The 22,706-nt window shown below is 35.3% G+C and overlaps 1 protein-coding gene across 5 annotated transcripts in view; it reads right to left on the bottom strand.

The window, feature by feature from the left end:
* GRIK2 (glutamate ionotropic receptor kainate type subunit 2) overlaps positions 1-22,706 on the bottom strand; it is a 365,170-nt gene that overhangs the window by 35,027 nt on the left and 307,437 nt on the right. For all 5 annotated transcript variants that reach the window (XM_032101332.1, XM_032101330.1, XM_032101333.1 and 2 more), the window contains one exon: positions 3,841-4,066. In XM_032101332.1, coding sequence (XP_031957223.1) covers positions 3,841-4,066 — 226 coding nt within the window. The remainder of the gene's footprint in view (positions 1-3,840; positions 4,067-22,706) is intronic.

Here is a 22,706-nt window from a genome sequence, read left to right as displayed (position 1 = left end):
GTGGTTGCATTTTCCAGGTGATTATCTTGTCATAAACTGATAGCATATTTTTCTGTTAGGAAAGCTTTTAGCTCTTTTTCTTGTAGCAGCTTAAACTCAAGCAAATTATATTCTCAATATTATTCCATTACCTTCAAAATAATCAAGATACGTTGCACCTACTTCCTTTGGAGCTGTTCTCCAAAAGTAGCCATATCCTTTCTACTGTAGTCAACATAAGACCTGTAACAACTGTATTCTACAAATTTAACCTTATGTGCAAATACTTCTGCAATTTCAAGCCACTATTCCAGGAGATAAACTGGATTTTTTGTAAATTTTGCAGATGACATCTATATCTTCCCAACACCATGCCTGTAACACCATGCAAAGTTTAAAAAGGGCAAGTGCTGGATTCTGAACCTGGGAAAAGGCAACCCTGGTTGTGTGTACAGACTGGGGAATGAGAGGCTGGAGAGCAATGCTATGGAAAGGGACTTAGGGATCCTGGTCAATGGCAAGTTGAACATGAGTCAGCAGTGCCCTGGAAGCCAAAAGGGCCAACAGTGTCCTGGGGGGCATCAGGCACAGCATCGCCAGCCAGACAAGGGAGGGGATTGTCCTGCTCTGCTCTGCACTGGGGTGGACTCACCTCGGGTGCTGGGGGCAGCTTTGATATTAGAAAGCATCTAAATGAGGGCCGCAAGGATGGTGAAGGGTCTGGAAGAGAAGCCATATGAGGAGCAGCTGAGGCCACTTGGTCTGTTCAGCCTGGAGGAGACTGAGGGGAGACTTCATTGCAGTCTACAACTTCCTCGTGAGGGGAAGCAAAGGGGCAGGTACCGATCTCTTCACTGTGGTGGCCAGTGATAGGACTAGGAATGTTATGAAGCTGAGTCAGGGGACCTTTAGGTTTGATATCAGGAAATGGTTCTTTACCTAGAGGGTGGTTGGTAACTGGAACAGGCTCCCCAGGGAAGTGGTCACAGCACCAAACCTGACAGAATTCAAGGAGTGTTTGAACAATCAGGAACATGGTGTGATTTTTAGAGTGTCCGGTTCAGGGTCATGAATTGGACTCAATGATCCCAACGGGTCCCTTCCAAAACAGCATATTCTGTGATTCTGTGATTCTATGGTTCTGTGAACACAAATAGCTCTGTATTGTTCTGCTTGGAGACAAGCTGCTTCTCAAATAGGCAAAAGCAGTAACACATACTTTGTATGTGAAGCCATTACACCGCAGTTTTCCAAGCACTTGACAAGCTACTCTTAGGATTATTAACTCTAAAAAGATATTACTCAATTGCATGTCTATAAACTTCTTTTGTAGTAATTAAATAACGATGTAATCTACTACTATAGATATAACCATGTCATAAGTTCTTTTAACTTCTCCAGAATTATTTTTTCCTGTAGAAATGAGATTAGCTATAATGCATGAGAATATTTTGCATTTTCCACTGTTCTGTAATACTTTTTAGCTTCAATAAAGCAAAATATTTAACAAAAGTTTTCTGACAGACACCATGGAATTGCTTCTTCATAAGGATTCCTTTCAAATATATATGTGCAAACTATGCATCATTCTAGCAGAGGTTGCACAATCCCTTTCTTCTGAAACTGTGCACCTAACACACAGGATATAAACCCATTATAAATGTCAGCTCTCTCAACAGCATTTTATAGATACTGCCCAAATATTAGATTAATCTCTTATTCTTAGCTGTTCTGGGAAAGCCCAAGATGCTCTTTTGTTATACCTTCATTTGTTTTGTGAAAAATTTTACTTTACATCCTGTTTTACATTCTTCTCTATTTTCCCTTATGAAGCTGTCATCTTTTTTTCAAATCTTTCTTCAACTTCTTAAGTTTAACACTGTTTCAACTCTTATTTTCCCTCCTTTGGTGATCACTGATTCCTGCAGGTATGTCCTCTATTTGTTTCATCTTGATTCAAGACAACTGTCAGCTCACATACCCTCTTGTACAACACTATTACTTTTCTTGACACAGATAATTTGTTGTTACTTGGAATCTTGCGGGTGGATAAGAGCTGAATGATGTCTTTGATATGACTCAAAGTTAGTGAAGAAATAGTGCCTACTCTCCCTATATGAAGTAGGGGACAAAGACCAACAGAAAGTTTACTTAACTTCCTTGCCTCTTTACATTCAGCATTTCTTCCCCTAAACTTAAACTTCAGAATTCTATTTCTGGATTTATCATTGTTTTAAAGCTGCTTTCTCTGGTGTTTATGATGCTTCTCTGACTTACACATAAACAGAATAATTTCTAGATTGCTTTGGTCTCTCTGATTCCTAGCAGTTTGGCATTTCAAGGTCCACTTAAATTTCTGGGGCGTGCTTCAGATGCTTCACAAATTTGCATGCAGATTATCCAAAGATTTTAAACTATCCCTGAGATTTGATTTTATCCATACTAAAGATAAATGGAAGGTGGGTTTCATCCTCAAAATAACAAAAAATTTTATATATAAGTAAATACAAGATGCCAAAATGACCAGCAGGACTGAAGTCCAGTCCGTTCTGTTGTTTACAAGTCTACAGAATATATCCAGCAATACAAGAGCCACAGCAGAACAGGGTGGAAAAATTGGTATGAACCAAAACTGGATTCCTAACAACTAACTGTTCGAAGACAGAATGAACAGAATCATAATTCCTTCAGCAGGTGTCCATTACAGAGAAAATTACTGAAATAATGAAAATTTCAAGGATGTTATTGAAGTAGCAGTAAATATATCCCATATGTAGGCAAATCTGTATTTGATAATGCTAGATACCTCTTTATCCAAGACATTCCAGTAAACTTTATTTCTTAAAATTCCTTTCCATGTGTTTGATTTAAATTACTGGACACAAATTTTCCATTACAATGATTAGTATATGGTATCAACACAGATAAAAACAGTACCAAACATAACAGCTACCTGAGAAAAAATAAAAACATATCCACATCAATCACAAAATGATAAATTCTTGTTAAAAATGAAGTTCAGATATATATTTGCCTGAGAAATAAGTAAGCAGAACAACCTTACTGTATTAAGTAGAATCATTATGCGGTATTCACAGTCTTTGTGTCACACCCTTTTTATTCCCACCTGTTCCAAGATCTAAAGCCAGATCTTCATCTCATGTCCTTAAAAAAATAGCTGTACTCAATGGGAGCTCAGTTCTTGCTTAATCCCATTTTGTGCATTCTAGGAGCCAAGCTAGAACCAAGCCAATACCTGTAGTTGACTTTTAATCTTGCAGCTAAAATTTTGTACTTAGTAAAAAAAAGCTGACCTGGAAAGCAATTAAAGGATTGGAATCTCCATGCCAATATGTAAAGCCATATCCCACAAGGCTAAATCAAAATTTGTTTTGTCTGTGGCATGGTATGGAATTTTTACTTCTCTTTTAACAATTTCAGTGATTAGCCCTCTCACTTTAGAAGCATCAGCCCCATTTTCTAATGCATTTTCTTCCACTACTAGGGCTTCATTCTCTAAAAACAGAGATCAACATCTTTAAAATTTTTTGTATAAAATAAAGTACTGTGACTGTGACAACACTTTTGTTGCTGTTGTTGAAGATATCAAGGGCACCATGTAAGGCAAATTCATCATATGAAAATATCCAACTATTTATAAAGCAACAACTGTTTTCTGTTTGGAAAATACAACAAAATTCATAAACTTTGACAAAATATGTATTTCTCCTGGTTGGGAAAAAGAAAATAGAGGTAAATGCTAGCAACATAGAGAAAGGAATGGTGTACCGGACTGTATCCTATGCTACTGCAGCAACCAAGATTAACGAACAGAGAACAAGTGGTTGACATATCACCTACCCATGGGAGTTCCAACGCCGTAACCTTTGGAGTCTATCAGGCCTCCAATCTGTGTTAGGTTACAGTTCCTCTGTGTGACAAACTCAATGGTTGTCGACTCCATTAAAAACGCGTAATCAGAGGTAAGCACACGTTGGATACCTTCTTCATTACTTTTGACAAGTACTGACTGCCTCCTGCTGCTCATGAAGGCCCACATCTTGTCATAAGTGGAGATTTTGGATTTCTGAAAGACAAATATTAGGTGCGGTATGAATGAGAATAATATGCTTATAAGAGTAAAAGCAAATTCTTAGTTTGCACATTGCTCTCTTCTCAGATTTTAGTATATGTCAGGTTTTACCGAGGCAATTTTCTAAGGGGGCCTGTGCCTTTCATCTCATCTGTACTTCTCATCTTCTCCATGTAAAAATAAACAACTGGACAGACTGTCAAATGTGAAATATCTGTTGTTGATCTGTTTTTATTGTTTATATATTTTTATGCAAGAGGAAGGCCTACAAGTACTTCAGGTGAGTGGAAAACTATTAAGTATTTAACTCTAGCATAAAGATAATCAACTATGCTGTTGAGTTTTTTAGGAGAATCTGTGGATTCTGGCACAAGTGAAATTTCACTCTTATTTCAATCACTCAGCTGAACAGTTCCGAAAACCTAATGCACAATGTGCCAATCTGAAGTAATCAAAGCACTTACAGATGGCAGTGTATGGAGAAAGTTGTGAAGGAGAGGGAAGATAACATTTTATCTATCATATATGACAAAAATACTTGGAGAAAGATTTTAGGTAAGAGATAATATCACTCTCTGGTCATAACAATGCTAGCTTGCCTTACAGAAATTGTCTACTGGAAGTCCTAAAAATTAATATGTGTTTTCTGATTTAATATTTCCAGAATACAAAGAACTGTTTTGGTCGGAAGGGAGCCAGTAATTTGGGACAAAGGAGTCAGTAGTTTGGAAGAAATTGATGCTGTGCAGCTACAAAGGAGTTGCTTCCTTTTTTTCACCCGCAGATCTTTAAAAAGAAGATAATTACTTTCTCTCATTTTTGTAAAATTCAGTGTTTAAGAGAGAATAATGACTGGATAAACTGAAGGTATTAGAAATACTGAACATTTTATACTACATTTGCCCCATCTGTTTAATAACACAGCAAACTCAAGATGTATCAGAAAATGTTCTGTAATGTTAAATTTTGCCTAGTAAATACCATGTGAGCACTAGTTTTATCAGACTTTTTAAGGTCTCTTTCCTCTTTTAATGTCATCCTTAAAGATATTTCTGCCATCAGCTCTGGTAGAAATACTAAACAAGGATTGACACTACAAATATTTCTGAAGTTCAGCTGTTTGATAGCCAGAAATTCTGACCCAAAAGAGAATTAGCAGTGTATGTGGAATGAAAAGAACATTTATTTAGAAAAAAGAGACTACTTTCTCCCCCTGCTGAGAAAGAATCCAAGAGTTCTTTTACTATGCTTGAGGACTTAACAAATCAACCATTTGAACTAAGTCTAGTGTCACTGCTAACAAAAGTGAAGAATTTTAGGGCTCTGCATTATGTGCATTGTTATTGTACTGAACAGAGTCTGGGCCTGATTGCAAAAGATGTTAGCAACAATGAAAGAGGAAAACATTTTTCTTCAGAATATTCTGTGAATAGAGATGACCAAACAGATAGGATCTCTCCTCATAGTGTTTCTTTGTAATCAAATAACTCTCGGAAGCATTTAATATTTCATTGTGGTATAATATACTTCAAGCAACACACATCAGGTCTGTAGGAATCTAACATACTGTGTAATGCAGACAGGGTGGAAATAAACGTTTTCCAGTATTTGTAAAATTTTACCAAGAACCCATATTTAATTCTTTTATCATACAGTCTTAACCCCCGTAAATATTTTAGCCACTACAAATAATCTGAGCGGTATAAAACATTGGCAGAGAAAACAATTTTAGTAAATGGTTACATGCACATTGCTGACACATGTTGAAGGAAAAAAAAAAAAGAAAAAGCCAAATGAGATACAATAAAAAAAAAAAGAATTAACTGTAATACATAAGTATTTTTCTATTTTTGTTGAGAAAAAAAAATAAACTCCGGGATGAAAAAATATTCGCAAGGGGAATGGTTGCTTTCTACTCAGTCATTAGAACATGTGAAAAAAATACAATATCCTGTAAAGGACAGAGTGTTCATATTATGATGACTGATTTAATCAGCTAGGATGAAGCCACTGCTACTATTGAAAAGAAAAAAGGTCATCAACAAAATCAGAGAAAGCTCCTGCACAGAACAGCTCATTTATTGGAATAATTAAAACAAAAACATTAAAACACTCTACACATGATTAATGAGACTTTAGAAGAGAACACAAAACCTAGAATATCAGTGCACATGGCTCACCACTGTAAAGTTAACAGTGATGTCTCAGTTTTCTCATATAGGCAAAACATTACAATGTTTTTGCACTACTTTCTTCTCCCTCTGAAAGCTGAAATTATGCCAGGGAAAAATGCCATTCTACTTTTGAACCCTATGTTTGTTTGTTTGTTTTTTTTTTGTAATGCAGAAGAGGGTTTTTTTCAATCTTAAATTAAAAAACCTTCATCATTTGATTTAGGAAAATATAACCACAGATAGTTGTCCTGTGTTTGCCAAAATATGCAGCAGACCCATTGATGAAAATCAAGAAGTCAGAAAAATCAAAAGCATCAGAAACCCATTTGACATTGAATTAAAGAAAATGACACTCTAATATGCTTCTAGTGGTTATGACTGTATCATTCCTACTGTTAGAAGCAGATGCTGCAATTTACATTATGTTTCCACCTTTTTTCACTGTGTGCAAATCAATCTGGTTAATCAACCTATGTACTCCATCAATACAGTGTATTATTTCATCTGGGTTAGTTCACCATATTGTTTCATCTAACTGGAAACCACTGTCGGGAAATCCAACTTAACTTGAAATCAACCAGAAATGATGTCTGTCTAAGATAACTTGTGGTGACATGATTTACTATGCTTGTGTTCCCTCAGGAATGCTGGAGACAATGCAGAGTAGTAAGAAAGCTGCCTATGACTTGAATTTCACTGGAAGAAAAAAGAGAGCTAACTAATAGGAAAACTGGAAATGAAAAGATTAAGCAAATCTAGAAAGTCATCTCAACATCAAACCCAATGCATAAAATGGTAGCCCTCACACTGACATTCAGAGGATACTGTCAGTGTCATACTCAGCATTCATAAATTAAACATTATTGGAAGATAACTGTGCTTGTCAGGGACCACAAACGCAACCATGGCAAAGGCTCTAAGTTAGTCATAGCCTAATGTTATGTATAAATATGAGTCTGGAAACAGAATGAGTCATTGTCAGTAATGTGTTACTTACTGCTCCATCCTGGAGCACTGGCTTGGAAAGAAATATCTGAGCAGCAGGACTTTGGACCACAACATATCAGGATGTTGAATAAATGAGAGAATAAACAAGGATCAAAGTATGTGGAAGCAGACCTCATGATACAAGTCAGGATTGGATAAATGCACAGTAATAATGTGCCAGGCTAATTCTGACATTTCTCTATGAAGGAAAAATTACAGATCCATTAATAGAGATTTTTATTTTAATAATAGCTTACAACCTCTTTCCTGGATTCTGAAAGCATTTAGGTGCCACAGAAAATACTTCAGCTTTGCTTTCACCCATGCAATATTTAAACTCAAAAGGCTGTAGTAACTAAGGAAAGATTGAAAGTAATTAAGATTACATTTTGAGAAAAAAATTTTAAAAAGTCATCAACCTAGTTCTGATATATTTTATGAAAGCACTCTCCACCCCATGAGAATTAAAACATCTCAATCATTATGTCAGGAAAAAAACCCACAGACTCCCAATGCTACTACAGTATTTTCTATTTATGACACTATGTATAACAGCTTTGCGACTTTTGTTTTCCTGAGCATTGCAGGCTTAGTGGACACAAGTCACTTTTCCTAAAGTTGATTCATGGATTTTTTAAAGCCTAAGGAGCAATGTCCATTCTTTATGACCATCTGTAATGGACAGACTATGAAACATCACTTCTGAATGACTTCACCAAGCTCATCACTTAGGCATCTGCATTGCCAAAAAGAATGACATGTGAAAAGAGATTTCAAAAGGACCAATTTGTATTAGCCTTATCAAGGTGTCCAAAATGGTCTCTCAAAACATCTTTGGTGACAACCTGGAAGGATAAGGACTGGACAGATGAAGCAGCTACAGGTGTCTAACTGGCAAAGGAAGTCGTGGTTAACAGCTCAAGGCCAGATTAGCATCTTGTCAAGATTTGAGTACCTTGAGGGTCAGTCCTGATACTACTCAGTATCTTTATAAGCAGTTGGGAAAATGGTATTGAAAGCACCCTCATCAGATTTGTGGATGACACAAAAGAGAGAGGAGATGTAGAAATACTGAAAGAAAGAACTACCATGCAGATAGGTCACAAGAGGCTTGGAAATTAGTGTAACAGAAAATGCATCAGGTTTAAGAAAGATAAATTCAAAGACTATCCTGGAAAAAGTAATCCCAAGCATCCATGCTAGCTGGGAATTGACTGGTGGGAGTGAATTGTGGCTGAAAAGGATTTATGGTCCCAAGAAGACGGCTAGCGGAACATGAGTAAGCAGCCCATCTCTGCAGCAGGAAAGTAAACTGCAGGCATTATCAGCAAGACTATAGCCAAGCCCAGAACAAAGGAAGTGATTAATCCACAATACTTGGCACTTGTCAAGTCACACCAAGAATGCTGTGTCCAGTTTTTGTTCTCTGAGTTCAAAGACATGCTAAAATTAGACAGTATCCACCAAAGTGATCAGAAGATTGGAGATCTTAACTCACAAAGAAAAATTTATGGAAATGTTGTTCCTAGAATGGAAGGATTACAGAGAATCTAATCACCTTCTTCCATTACCTAAAGAGAATGTTAGAGAGAAGCTGAAGGTACTCTCTTCATTCAGATGCATGGTAACAGGATAAGAGGCAATAGCCAGAGCTGTTATGGGGAAATTCTCTGAGTATATAAGGAAAAAATTCTTCCCCATGAGAAAAACTAAGTGTTGGAACACATAGCTCACAGAAGTAGTAGAATCAGCTCACTGGAAATATTGACACAGCTTAATGTAACTCTGAATAAGTTAATCTAACTCCATGCACTCTGAATAAATTAATTTAACACCATGCTTTCAATCAAGAAAGCAGACCTCCTCTTACAAGAGTAAGGGACCTGTAGAGATGCCTTCCAACTTTGAGTTTTCATTGATTTCTTTGCTTCTTTATTCGTATGAACTTATGTACAGTAATTAATAAGAATTTCTGGGGACTCTTCAAATTTTGACCTTGAGCAATTTCAAGAAAACAAAACAAAATATATAATTTCCTGTTTTGGAAAAAAAAACCCTAACCAAACAAGAACAAAAGAAACAAACCAAACAAACCCCAAAAGCATTGTGAATTTATGTAGTTCATACATCAAGAGAAAGGCAAGCCCATCATTATCCAGAGAAGTGTGTTTTCTTGTCTTTTTTTCCACTTCATTCCTTTGAAAGTCAAGTAGACTTTTTCATAAAATTCTCCAATTTTTTCATACATGACCCTTTGTAGATGCTGAACACGAGTACAGGAATCCAAACTTAACAGTTCATATAGTAAGTTATTTTATTAATTCCTTATTCTTTTTTTGTAAGTATGACATTTTGTTTTGACATATGCCCTAAATCTACATAGCTGTGAAATAAACTAGAAAATACATTTCTGATGTTCTTAATAATGGCAAAAGCACTCATGTATCTCAATATTTTTTTCTAAACATAAGAAGGCTAGATGTCAAATTTAGGTGAAACAATTATTATAGTCAATCCTCTTATGGCTCATAGATGTTCTAAAACATCAGGGATATGTCTCCAGTATTTTAGGCTACACAGGATTAGTACCATTAATAGAGAGATCAACAAAGTTAATTAATGGAATACATTTCAAATCATAGTGTGGCAAGCTTAAAACTGAGAGAACAAACAGCCTAAGGTGAAGAATGTTTTAGGAATCCTGTAATTCTCCTGAAGTATTATAAATACAGCAAAACTCAATGATAAGGCTTTCTGAAAGAATTTGAACACTAGCATAAATGAAAATAAATGGTACAGAAACATAAAAAGACTGTTCACCTGCCTGTAGTCTCACCAAATGGAAATTTGTAAAGGTTGATTGCTACTGTTGAAATACCTATCAATGACCAATGATGTGTTTTCTCCATTGTTTACTTCATATACTTTATTGTTTCTGTAATATGTATCTGTGTACACTGGTCCACCTCTCCCAGTTCTTAATATGAAACTGAATTCTTTGGAACTGGGACTATTTTCTCCAAACAACTCAATGTTTCTGAAGTGGACAACAATGTCCATTACTGGGACTTCTGAACAGTAATACAAGTAATAAATAATAATAAATAAATAAGTAATACAAGGAAATAATGATAAATATAAGAATCAGAATAAAAGACAATACTTCTTATTAATTTTTTGGTTTTACACAATTTTTAGCTTTCACAAATCACTACACATCTTGTTGAAGATACTCTGTTTTGAATAATACATTTAAATTTGTTTTAATAACCAAAATAATTTCTAGTTTCTCATTAAGTCTTAGCTAATTCTACACTCCAAAAGTAAGTGCTGATTTTGAGGCAGATAAAGCAGTATAATTATTCATTTTGACATAGCTGAGTATGTTAAAACACAATTTTGTCTTAATTGCATATCTGCACCTGATGCCTCCACAGGATACTACGATGCCATGCACAATCCAAACTCTGCATTCAGATAGGTGTAGTGCACAGCTTTGAACCATTGCTATAGGATAAGGCATAGTTTTTGCAGGGCTAATCACTAGCACCTGAAGTATCCTGAAAATATTGTACCTTGCTCCAAGATTGCTGGACAGCAGACCAGACTTAAATCAGCTTAGCTGTCCTCTATCACCCAACAGAAGAACATAATTCAGGTGGGCTTCTGAGTATCATCTAATTTTTTGAACAATTTAACCACTAGCTATAAATACTGATCTCTTTAATACTTAATACCATATTTTCTTTATTGTCTTCTAGAACTATTAGACTAGATTCTTCTCAGTCATCACAGAAAAACGAAAAAGACACTCTCCTTTTTCATCCTGGTCTCATTCACTCTAACCCTTTGACCTCAGAGTATTACTTTTCTATTTTTTTTTTTTAATTTTTTCCCTATTTTTTCAGAACCACTGAGCCCTGAAAACCCCTAAGTGAACCAGACAATTTAGATTTTGTTGTGTTGGCATAAAAACAATAAAACCAATGCATACACTGTTCTCTCCTCCATAAAGGCAGGTTTTATGGTCCATAGAGCACAAATGAAAAAAGGAAAGGTGTTTCTGCCAAGAATAGTGCTATAAGGAATGAAAAATGCAGTGCTCTGAGAAAGACATTTTCACTCTTGCCCTGATTGTGCTGACTTTTTGTTTTAAAACCCAAAGATTTTGAACAAATGTTAAATATTTCAAGTAACTTATGGTTAAAAAAACCCAAACCCTAATGCTATTGAAATAAGTTTTTGCTATCAGCTTTGACCTGGAGATAAGACTTCATAGCTCCAAAATCACTAATGGATTTCAGAGAACTTTCTTGCCTTTTACACCAGAACGATATATAGTCCTCTACTGAATAATAATTAACATCACAAGGGTTCTTGTTGTAAAATACCGTGGAACATGACAAGTGTGATATATCCCACACTTCTGCAGGTTTCCTCCTTTATAAATAGGAATAAGAATGTAATCAAACTTAATCTGTTTCTAAAGCATATCCTATATTCTGGATGTTTGTAAAGATAAACCTATTTCTGTTCACTCTGCCTGTTCTCAGATACAAATTGCGTGTACAGAACTCCACACTTCATTTGCACTGTATCTGAAAACAATCTCCTTTCCCAAAAGCACTGACTGCATAGTTTTATCAATGGAAGTGAGCATGAAGATCACAAATATTACTTTAAATATTACCTCAAATAGAGTAAGAATTTCCCACAATGCCACAATTTTAACAGATGTATTCTCACAGCATCTACAGCTGTATGAGAGATATTTGTGCAATATTCGAAGCACAATTAAGATGTGCTGTGCTCAAAACACTGTTGCTGTTGAGATTTGATATAAACTTATTGGGCAGCATTAGAAGTCAAACTTGGCATTGCTTTGGTCACAGATCTCTTTGAATGGGCAGAAGAGATAGAAAGCCTATTCATTATTATTTACCTTTTTGTTCCCAAAAAACCCAAGTTAAAAATAAATATTGTTTCATTGTCTTCACAGGTTTCAAAGACTTAATGGAATTTCTACTGTCATTATTTTCCTAATAGCACCACTCAAGCAGCAGCAGTAGCATTAGCTATTGCTTGTAATGATAATCATCAAAATGAGCCTAGTTGCACAGACAGATTTTTGGGGATTTTTTCCCAATGAGTTCACCTATCAGTTCTGTTGACAGGCATAACAAAATTCTTTACATCCAAAATGGCCAATAATTTAAAGTATTTCTTCACAAAATATCCCATATAATAGATTTGCCATCTATACATTAGCATCAGCCACCTCTGAGGTATTTTGCAGTGGGATTTGGGTTTAGCATTCTGTGCATTTTATTACACAGAGTAAATACCAACCACATTGGACCATATGTGCTAACAGCTGAGTCTTTCTCTGTGCTTTTCTGACCTTGGTGACTAGAAAATTGGAGTTAATTCAGGCAAACAGGATTGATGCCATATGTGGTTTTTATCAAAGGTGTAGAGGAGTGGTGGGATACTGATCAGAAGAATTTTTTGTTAACAAATCTGTCAGATTTTGAAATAATTCTGGCAGTTTTATCTTTAAACACCTTTAGTCTCCTAAACAACATACTTGAGAAGATAAGCAACATAACACTTAAGGAGCTGCTTTCCTCCAACAATAGAAAGAATAAATAAAAGAAATAATTGAAAAGATCTGGAATTAAAAGTTACAGTAAAAGACAGAGGAACTTTTCAGCCAGACTGGCTCCTGCTGAATACATTACGAAAAATTCATCTACACACATAAATGAATTTACATGTTTTCAGTTAATGATCCATACAGAAAACACAGACAATAGCAGAGTTATAAGATGTAGTTTTAAGTATTTTTTAGTACTGATATATAGAGTCCCTTCCCAACTTACCAGAAGTTGATGGAGAAAATCACATTGCTGACAAAATCATACATGTCAAAATTTAGAGTAAAATACAATTAATGTGTTTATTTGCATGCTGCAATATGGACATCTGTAGTAAGTGAGTCCAGGCAGTATAAATGTAGTTCAACAGAGAAAGGGATATCATACAGCTTTTGAAGGCTAAGTTCTACAAAGGCTCTGCTTTATTTATAATTGGGAACAGGCAGAACAAATGTATGGCAGAACCAGGGGGAAAGAATTCACTTTCCAATATTACTAACTGGTCTATTTGAATTCTTTTCACAAGAATTGCTCAAAATTAACAGCAATAAAGTAACTGAAAATTTCCAATGAATGAAAATGTGAAAACTAATTACCAGCTTGTTTGACCACCCAGTGATTTAAATCAGTCATGTCAGGATTAAATAATACACCAAAACTCAGTCATAGATTATTCTAAGATTTCTGCAGCTAATCCTGTGCTAATTACTTAATTATTGCTCATTACAAGTGCCTTAATATATAACTGAACTGTGCAGAACTAGTCTTGGGGAAAAAAAAAGTATAATTTTGAGAAGCACTATGATGTGTGATCTTCTGAAATTACTGAATCCAAAATTCCCCTATTTCATATATTTTTGTAGAGGAAAAACAAAGGTAAAACAGTGAAAAGTTCATGCGCTGTTATTTCCACTACTCTATATAAACTGAAGAAACTTGTGCTGCTCAAAATCTGACTATAAATACATAGTTTGCATTTTCAGTAGAACCCTGGGTACTATATCTTTAAGTTAGGTTGAACTTTAAATTGCAAAAGCAATTTTAATTTGAACACATTTAGCATTGGCTGTAGGAACAGATACTTATTCCTGTGACAACAGTGAAGTGCTCTCTCATGTTTGCACCAGGAAGCGTCTGTCATAGGGTATGGCCTCAACATTGCAGCCTTAAAGATGTATGTGTTCTGTTCACATCAGTTGCCCTGAATTCTTGGAAAGATCATGGTGAAAAGCACTGTCACCTCTTATTTCTTTCCATTTTCAGCGTTTTCTCCATGCATTTTGCAATGCAAACAGAGGTCCAACTGTAGTCTTATTAAACATTATCTTCAGTTACAGAAATCAGAGTTAAAATGGTACTAACATTGAGCTATATCAGTCAGAACAAGGAAATGAGTAGTTGGGCTGGGATGACCTCCCCTCAATCCTTACTTTTTTTTTTCCTATGTGAGCAAAAAACTGAAATTTCAGTGATAAACTAAACTTTCAAAAAAGTTTCAAAAAAGTTTTAGATAATAGTGTATTAGGAACAAAGTAAACAGAATGATGGAAAAAATGAGAGAGAAAAATTTCATATCAAGTTCAGTTTGCAGAAAAATTAAGAAAATAATAAGAATCAAAGTTTAAACATGGAATTTTTTTATTTGGGGAAAAAGTATTTTTTTATATAAATAATTCCTCAGCTGACATAAAAATTTTCTGTGCTACTCAGGAAGAGCACATCATGTGAGATGTATCCAGAGATACCTTAGCGACATTTTTAGCTTTCTAACTAAAAATTTCTAGTAATTGTCATCGCAGAAGACTTTTTATTATTGACTAAAATATTATTCAACATTGATGTACTTATAGTTGCACATGGTAAAAGCAATTACACTTTATAATCTATGCATTTTTGGGGGCAGAACAGAATTTTTTATTAATAATGAAGTGTTTTAAACATGGCTTGAAGTAATTAGTTTGTGATCTCTGACATCCATGTTCTGAAATACAGTCAAGAGAAGGAACAGCTATTTGAAATGTATTTATGTGGTCTAGTGGAAATCTATGTGCCATCAGAAAAATATTATGTGGGCTGGTATGTAATAACTCCTAGAAAACTTACAGTTAATGATCATGAGGGGGTTGGAGCTAGAGGATCTTTAAGGTTCTTCCAGCCCAAATCATGCAATGATTCTATGATTATCCAACTGCCAAGGATTCTGGACATTTCCTTCATGGAATCACTGGGTGTAGCTGTGCATCATTCTGTTTCCCCATCAAACTGTCAGTAAATTGACCAGTTGGACAGAAAAGTAATTCTGTTATCCATCTAGTAAAAACCTAATGGGAAACACAATTTCTGATGTAGTTTGAGAATCCATTAAGTTGAATTTAGCTAAATTTATATTATTAGCTCTGCTAATCTGCTTACGAAAACAAGCCAGCCTTTTCAGGATGTTACCAAATTATTTTGCTGAGTGGTTTCCAATAATAACAACTGGGACTACAGTGTTTGACTTAGTTCCTTATTTTGTTTTAATTGAAACATCTGAGAAAATTCCATTTGAGGGAATTTCATGGAAACTAATTTATGAGCAACTATTTTAGAAACTTCCAATAGACATTAAGTAAATATGTATTAAATTTCAATTTAAAAAGCTAACAACATTACTGGTGACTGACAATGCTTTGCTGTTCACATGTATTATATAAGACTGAAAACAATGGCAACAAAAACAAAAATAGAGCAAAAACACTGAAAACTCACTGAGTACATTCTACATTGTATACCATACTACTTATACTACTACCTCTAGTTCCCACAGAGTTTGACAAAAATTAACTGTTGCGCTCATAGTGTTTTTTATTGTATTTTAGTACATTACTGATGCCACTGTCAATGTGTTATTGTGACTATGTTATTTTGAGTGATCCTTTGGTTGACCCCTTCACTACCCACAGGTAGGGTTAAAGAGATGACCTATGAGTTTGAAAGCCATTGTGCAGGAAAATGTGTTGTAGCAACATCGCAAACATGTTTTCTCTGCATATGCCAAGAAAAAAAGCAGCCAAAGCAGTGACAGTACAAACAATTTCAAACATGAAACAGTGGATTAAATTGCTTGGGCAAGTAAAGAAATAGTTTCATGTTTATTTTGAATATCAGCCATCTGCTGAATTTGCTTAAAATGTGCTAATTAACATAATAGGTTTTTCTAATGAGCACCTGGATCAGCAGTTAGACAGATACACCCCTAGTTCATTTTAAAATAAATAGCTGCAGATAAGTGAAAGACATTCTCTGTCAACAAGTAAATTAATAAAGAAAAATAACCTGCTTTAAGGTGTATAGATCCATGAACAATTTTTAACTTGTCATAAGACCGAAATCAACTTTTATTGTTTCATCTTAGCAACAGCTAACTTCAGTAGTGTGCATCAACACTGTGTGATCAATGTCACTTATCAAAGGGGACGGGTATTATAATCTTATTAATTTGCATGAATATTCTTATAATTTGATTCTGGTTTATATGACAAAGTTGCACTGAATCTTTTAGGAAGGTGACAACTTACTGAAGATCTCTGGGAAAAGTATATTCATGTTCATCATGACAGATGTGAGAGCATCTGTCAATTAGCCCGTACTTTCCATTCAGATCATGACAGTATTTGCCATAATTCTATGATAGATATTTTCTCTAGCAAATATATTCTATAGCTAACTTTATCCCTGACAATGTTTTTACTTTAAATACAAAAATTTAACTAAGTAATTGCTATGTCTAAAGAAACATCAAACAAAAATATTATATACAAACCACAGTCACATAATTATAATATTTTCTTTACATTCTAATTACTCTCTATTTGATTTCCTAATTTTGAGTTAAATGTAAGAATAAAGAAAATCCCAGTAACTTGTTCGTTTGCTCTACTTACTCTAGGGTTGCCAAACCATACAGCATGATATTTCTGGGCTTGTTTGTTATCAACTGTTATCCTTATGGGACTTGTAAGTAGGAGTGAGAAAATTAATGAGTTGAGACAACGACAGTTTAACAGGTAAAGCAAAAGCCGTGTGCACAAGCAAAGCACAAGGAACTCATTCACCATTTCCCATGGACAGGCAGGTGTTCAGCCATCCCCAGGAAAGCAGGGCTCCATCATGTGTACCCATTATTTGGGAAGACAAACGTCATCACTCCAAACATCCTGCCCCTGCTTTCTTCTTCTCCCCCCAGCTTTATATGCTGAGCATGATGCCATATGGTGTGGAATATCCTTTTAGTCTGTTGGGGTCAGATGTCTTTGCTCTGTCCCCTCCCAATTGTTTCTGCATCCCCAGCCTATTCACTGGTGGCGTGGTATGAAAAGCAGAAAAGGCCTTTTCTCTGGGCAAGCACTGCTCAGCAGTAACAAAAATGTTCCTGTCTTATCAACACTGTTTTCAGCTCAAATCCAAAACATAGTCCCATACCAGCTACTGCAAAGAAAATTAACACTGCTCCCACCAAAACCAGCACAAAGCCATAGCCTTTTAAAAAATGTCTAGCATGAGTTAAAGACAGCTAAAAATTTGAAATGGCTCATCTATTCCAAGAGGAATAGTGCTGACATTGAAGGTGATAAGGGAAGGGAGGCCCAAAGTTTTAGTTTTATTAATGTAATCACTGTTCCTTAATTCAGTCTGGTAAATCTAAGAAAAGCCATTTGTTCAAATGGACATAGAACATGCAAGGAAAATAAAACTATGGAGGCTCATTCCTGTTCTGTGAGAGGATGGCCCATGTACCAGTGTCCCAGATTACCACAACAGTCCTGGAATCACAGAACTGTTGAGGTTGGAAGGAGTCTCGAGATAATTTATCCCAAAATCCAGTTCCAAGGAAAGTCTAGTAGAGCAGATTGTCTAGGATATTGTCTAGTGTTTGAGAATTTCCAAGAATGGAGTCCTTACAATCCCTCTGAGAAACATGCTCCATTGCTTGACCCTCATAGTAAAATGTTTAAATGTAAATGTTGATATTTCAATTTTTGCCACTGCCCTGTCTTCTTTCACTACAAACCACCAAGCAGAGTTTGGCTCCATCTTTTTTACATCCTCCCACCACATATTTATAAATATCAGTCTACATTCCCCGCACACAACTTTTCTTTGTTCCAGGCCAAACAAACCCGGCTCTCTCAGTCTCTCTTCTAATGATGGCTACTTTAATTCACCAGGGGTTTGGCATTTTCTTTTGTTGACCTACATGAGGTTCCTGCCTGTCGAGGTTCCTCCAAATGGTAGCACAACTATCTGGTCTGTCAACTACTCCTCTCAGTTTTTTTATCATCTGTAAACTTGCTGAGATATCACCATCCAGATCATTAATGAATCTGTATGGGACCTGATATCCACATGAGAACATAACTGTTTATAACTGGTCTCCAGTTGGACTTCACGCTGTTTATAACAACCCTTTGAGCCTACCAGTTCAACCAGATTTTAGTCCTACTCACTCTTCACTTAATACAATCCATACTAAACTAGATATATACCTTTAACCAATGACACATAAGCAAAATTTGTCCTGTTTTTGTCTTGGTGTTGAACTGTCCTTCTGGTCTTGATCTCCCTTTTAAAGTCTAGTAAAGACATTCAAATAGCCTCTAAGAGTCTCTTTATACTACTTATCATAATGTTTTGTAGACAAAGTGGATTTCTGCTACACTGAAGATTCACAGAACCATAAAATAATAGAATATGTGATGCTGGAAGGAACCACAATGATCACTGAAGTCCAACTCTGAGACTTGCTCAAGATTGCCCCCAGAGTCACACCACGTGCCTAAGATCTTTGTCAAAACACTTCTTGAACTCTGTCAGGCTTGGTGCTGCAACCACTCCCCTGGGAAGCCTGTTCCAGTGCCCAACCCCCCTCTGGGGGAAGAAGCTTTACCTGATATCCAGCCTAAACCTCCCCTGACACAACTTCAGGCCATTCCTTCAGGTTCTGTCACTGGTGACCAAAGAGAAGAAATCAGTGCCTGCCTCTCAACTTCCCTTCACGAGGAAGTCGTAGACTGCTGTGAGGTTTCCCCTCAGTCTCCTCTTTTCCAGGCTGAACAAGCCAAGTGACCTCAGCACCTCCTCATCCTATCTTTTTAATATAACCATTTTGTCTACATCTTCAAGTACAAAAAGTAAACTTATCTCCATTTCACTCTATTACTCCACTGTTTCCTTTGCATGTATAATGACTTGGGTTTAGACTCTGCTGCTTCTTATTCTAATTCCTCCTCCTCTCCTGCTTACAGATGTTAGACTGCTAACATTTTGAAGACAAAACAGCACCTCTACTTCCCCCAACATATGAGTAAATGTAAATAATTAAAAAACTTTCCTTTTTTTTTTTCTGTAGTAGTTAGTAAAATCAGTCTTAGTTCCTTTGTTCAAAACCAAGTCTTCATAATTCTGTTTGATCTTTCTCTAGAATATTTCTTAGCTCTCTTCCTATTGATTAGACAAAAAACCCCATTGTTATCTCAATATTCAAGTCGGGAGTGCATTTACTGAGAATTCATTAAAACTTGCCCACTGTGCCTTATCAAACTGAACCTGATTTTGTGACCTTTATGCCTCACTTTAAAAATTTCAATCTGTTTTAAATCACTAGCTTAGCTGGCTTTTTTTCCATTTGCCTGCACCAAAATACGCCTTGTTCGCCTCAACTCTTTTGACCCTCACTCACGTATAGTATGATTATTGCCTAGAGAAATGTTAAACGTTTGCTTTGACCAGCTTATTTTTCCACTTTCAGTTTTTTTATTTCCTTTGAGTCTTTTTTTGATATGTATGAATTTACTTCAGACTGGAAGCTGACAAGAGGCTTAAGGCAATCTTATTTTCTCCCCCTTTAAAAGGGGCTTTATCTAAGCAATACCAAATACCATAGCAGCAGTGCAGTACCTTTTGTTCTTGATTGCAGGGCAGCCCATTTACTTGAAATTTCAAATGACGGAGAAGGAACTAATACAAGCTCATGCATACATTTACTTGTCTTTGGGATCAACCTTTTGAACTCCTTGAAGACAATGATTAAGCTATTTCTTACTCTCTACACAGCTCTCCTAGACCAATTTACAGGTTATAAGTTAGTGTACTTCTTCACTATTATCATCCATTAGAACAAATATGCAATGCTTGGAAAGATAATAAAGCTAGCAAATAATACACATCAATGGATATAAAATACACCAGCTCACTGAAACCATTTTATTTTTAAAAATCTTGCCTAAACATTGTGCAAGCTTATACTTCATTTTTATTTACTTCTCTGGAATCTAATAATCCCTCAGAAACTGAAACTAAAGCTATTGTCCTTTTAATACTTGTGTCTAAATAAATTAATTTATACTTGTTTTTTCTGATGCCTCAGGATCTTGATTTTCCAAGAGAAAATTAAACTTCCAGACATTTCCAGGAAATTTTGTCCCTTTAAAATTACTGTCCAAAAAATTTTGAATACATCTCACATATTTCAAACATTGTATATAATCCACTTATGGTATAAATTTTATCAAGACACTCAAAAATGAAATTTCCATAAGTCTTCTAAATCTATGATGAATTGTATATGGTGTACAATTTTATTTTCCAGTTGTGGAATAAGAAAAACTTACACCTAGGTCAGAGTTCCTTAACAGAACTCCAGACTGAGCTGACTGGTTTAGAATGAAGTCCAAACAATAATTTTAACAATAATTTATAACAATAATTTACAACAATAATTTACAAATAAACATTAGTGAGAAATAAAAGATACATTTTTTGTGAACACTCATACATAAATATTATGAACCCTATGCCATAACACTCAAAGGTAAAATTTCTACTAGTCTTTCTGGATTATGCTTACCCCACCTGACTAGTGGTGTTCAGTATATTTCTATATTATACTACATTTTTCAGTAATTCATTAAAAGATTTATTCAATAAAGAAAATCATTGGTATTAGCAAATTGATATTAGCAAATTATGTCATAGAATCAGAGAATTATAGAATCATTTAGGTTGAAAAAATATATCTTCTAAGATACATCCAGTTTAACCATGATCTTAACACTGCCAGGTCTACAACTAAACTATACAACTACCCTAAAATTCATGACTCCATGGTGAAAATTGATTAAAACTTTATCATGGACTGATAAAAAAGTTCATACTGGTTCATGGAAGGGTTTTGGTTGAAAAGGACCTTCTAAGAATATCTAGTCCAGCCTCCTTGCCTTGGACAAGGACTTCTTTCACTAGATCAGGTTGCTCAAAGCCCTGTCCAATCTGGCCTTGAGCTTGCTGGTACTCTCCGCCAACACCCCCACTTTATAGTCCCTAGTAACATTCATGTAAAGAGGTCCTTGACCCTCAGAATCAGTCTCTCCTCGTTAAAAAGAAGTAATGTCTAGAAGTAGTTTTAAATAGAGCATAAATACATAGTCAAACTCATTGAATACGGATATTAAGCATTTTTCTTTATGATGGCATCCTTTCCTCCATTGAATTACTCCTACCATCTCCCAGATCCCTAATTTAGCCAATCCTCAGCCATTTGGAAGAGTTTATCATTCCATATATCTTTATACACAGGTATAGATACACCCCTTGCAGTGTGTTTTTGTGTGTTTATACATCCAAATACCATATATCTGTGTGTTCTTATTTTTGTAATGCATTTCTCATAGATCCTAAATAGAACACTAGATTTAAGTAGACTAGATAATTAGGTTTAACAAATAGTCCTTTCTATGTAGCAGCTTCTCTAGTTATGAAAGAGTTAGGGAAAGTATTTTGAACCTTGAAGAGCATCAAAAAACTTTCAGTAGAAGATATTGCAGCCTTGCAATGTAATTCTTAATATTTGATGGATACTAATTCCAATGAATCTCTACACTATCGACACATATTCAAAGATTTTTCAGAAATATGGTCTCTGCTATTTTGAACTAACCAAATCACTTTTTGTCCATTTATATTTCCACCCACTTCTCAAAGATATGCAGAAATTAGTATCACCTTATACATCTGCAATGATCTGCAAGAGAGAGGTCATCTGGGAGGGTTGAAACTATCTCTTTTGAAAATTCTGTAGAAGTAAACTCCTCATTATCCTTTCAAATACAGGACCTGTGGCTAGACAGCTATAGGTCTTCTGAATAGATCAGGATGCAATCTATTCTGGAAAAAATACTGACATAGCACAATTTGTTCTTCAGATCAAGGAAGAGAATGTGAACTTTTTTCTTCATCCTAATTTAACATGATGAGGTAAGTGGTGGAAAGGGAGAGCCAATAAGGAATATGATGAACCACCACAGTAGCAAGCACTCAGGACCAATTTACTAGTATTAATATAAAGAGGAGATTTTTTTAATGTTTTTGATAAAGCTTAAGAGCCTATTTCAAAGCTTATAAATAATGTATAAATATTTAAAGAATGCTATTAATTTCACTTGGTTATAAAAGTCAGGATACACAGGTGAAGTTCTCATTTGCATATTCAATTTGAGCCTTACTCTAACAAAAAAGAAATTTTCTTTTTTTATCTCTGTTCATAAACATCTTCCCAATTGCCTGCCATGCTCAGTATAAAATATAAGCATAGATATTTTTGTCAGGACTTTTGAGACAGGTCAAATATGACAGAAAAGCAGAGAGACATCAAGACAGAACCAATACATTAATCTTGAGATACTAATAATTTCAATAGAGCTATTTCATTTAGGACCAGATGAGGATAAGAAGCTACAACCTTGTACCTGTATTACTAGAATTCTGATCTTGAGAAATGTC

Source organism: Corvus moneduloides, chromosome 3 (genome assembly GCF_009650955.1).
Source record: "Corvus moneduloides isolate bCorMon1 chromosome 3, bCorMon1.pri, whole genome shotgun sequence".
Taxonomy (NCBI): domain Eukaryota; kingdom Metazoa; phylum Chordata; class Aves; order Passeriformes; family Corvidae; genus Corvus; species Corvus moneduloides.
Note: the sequence above shows the minus strand (reverse complement) of the source record. Positions and strands in the feature narration are given on the sequence as shown.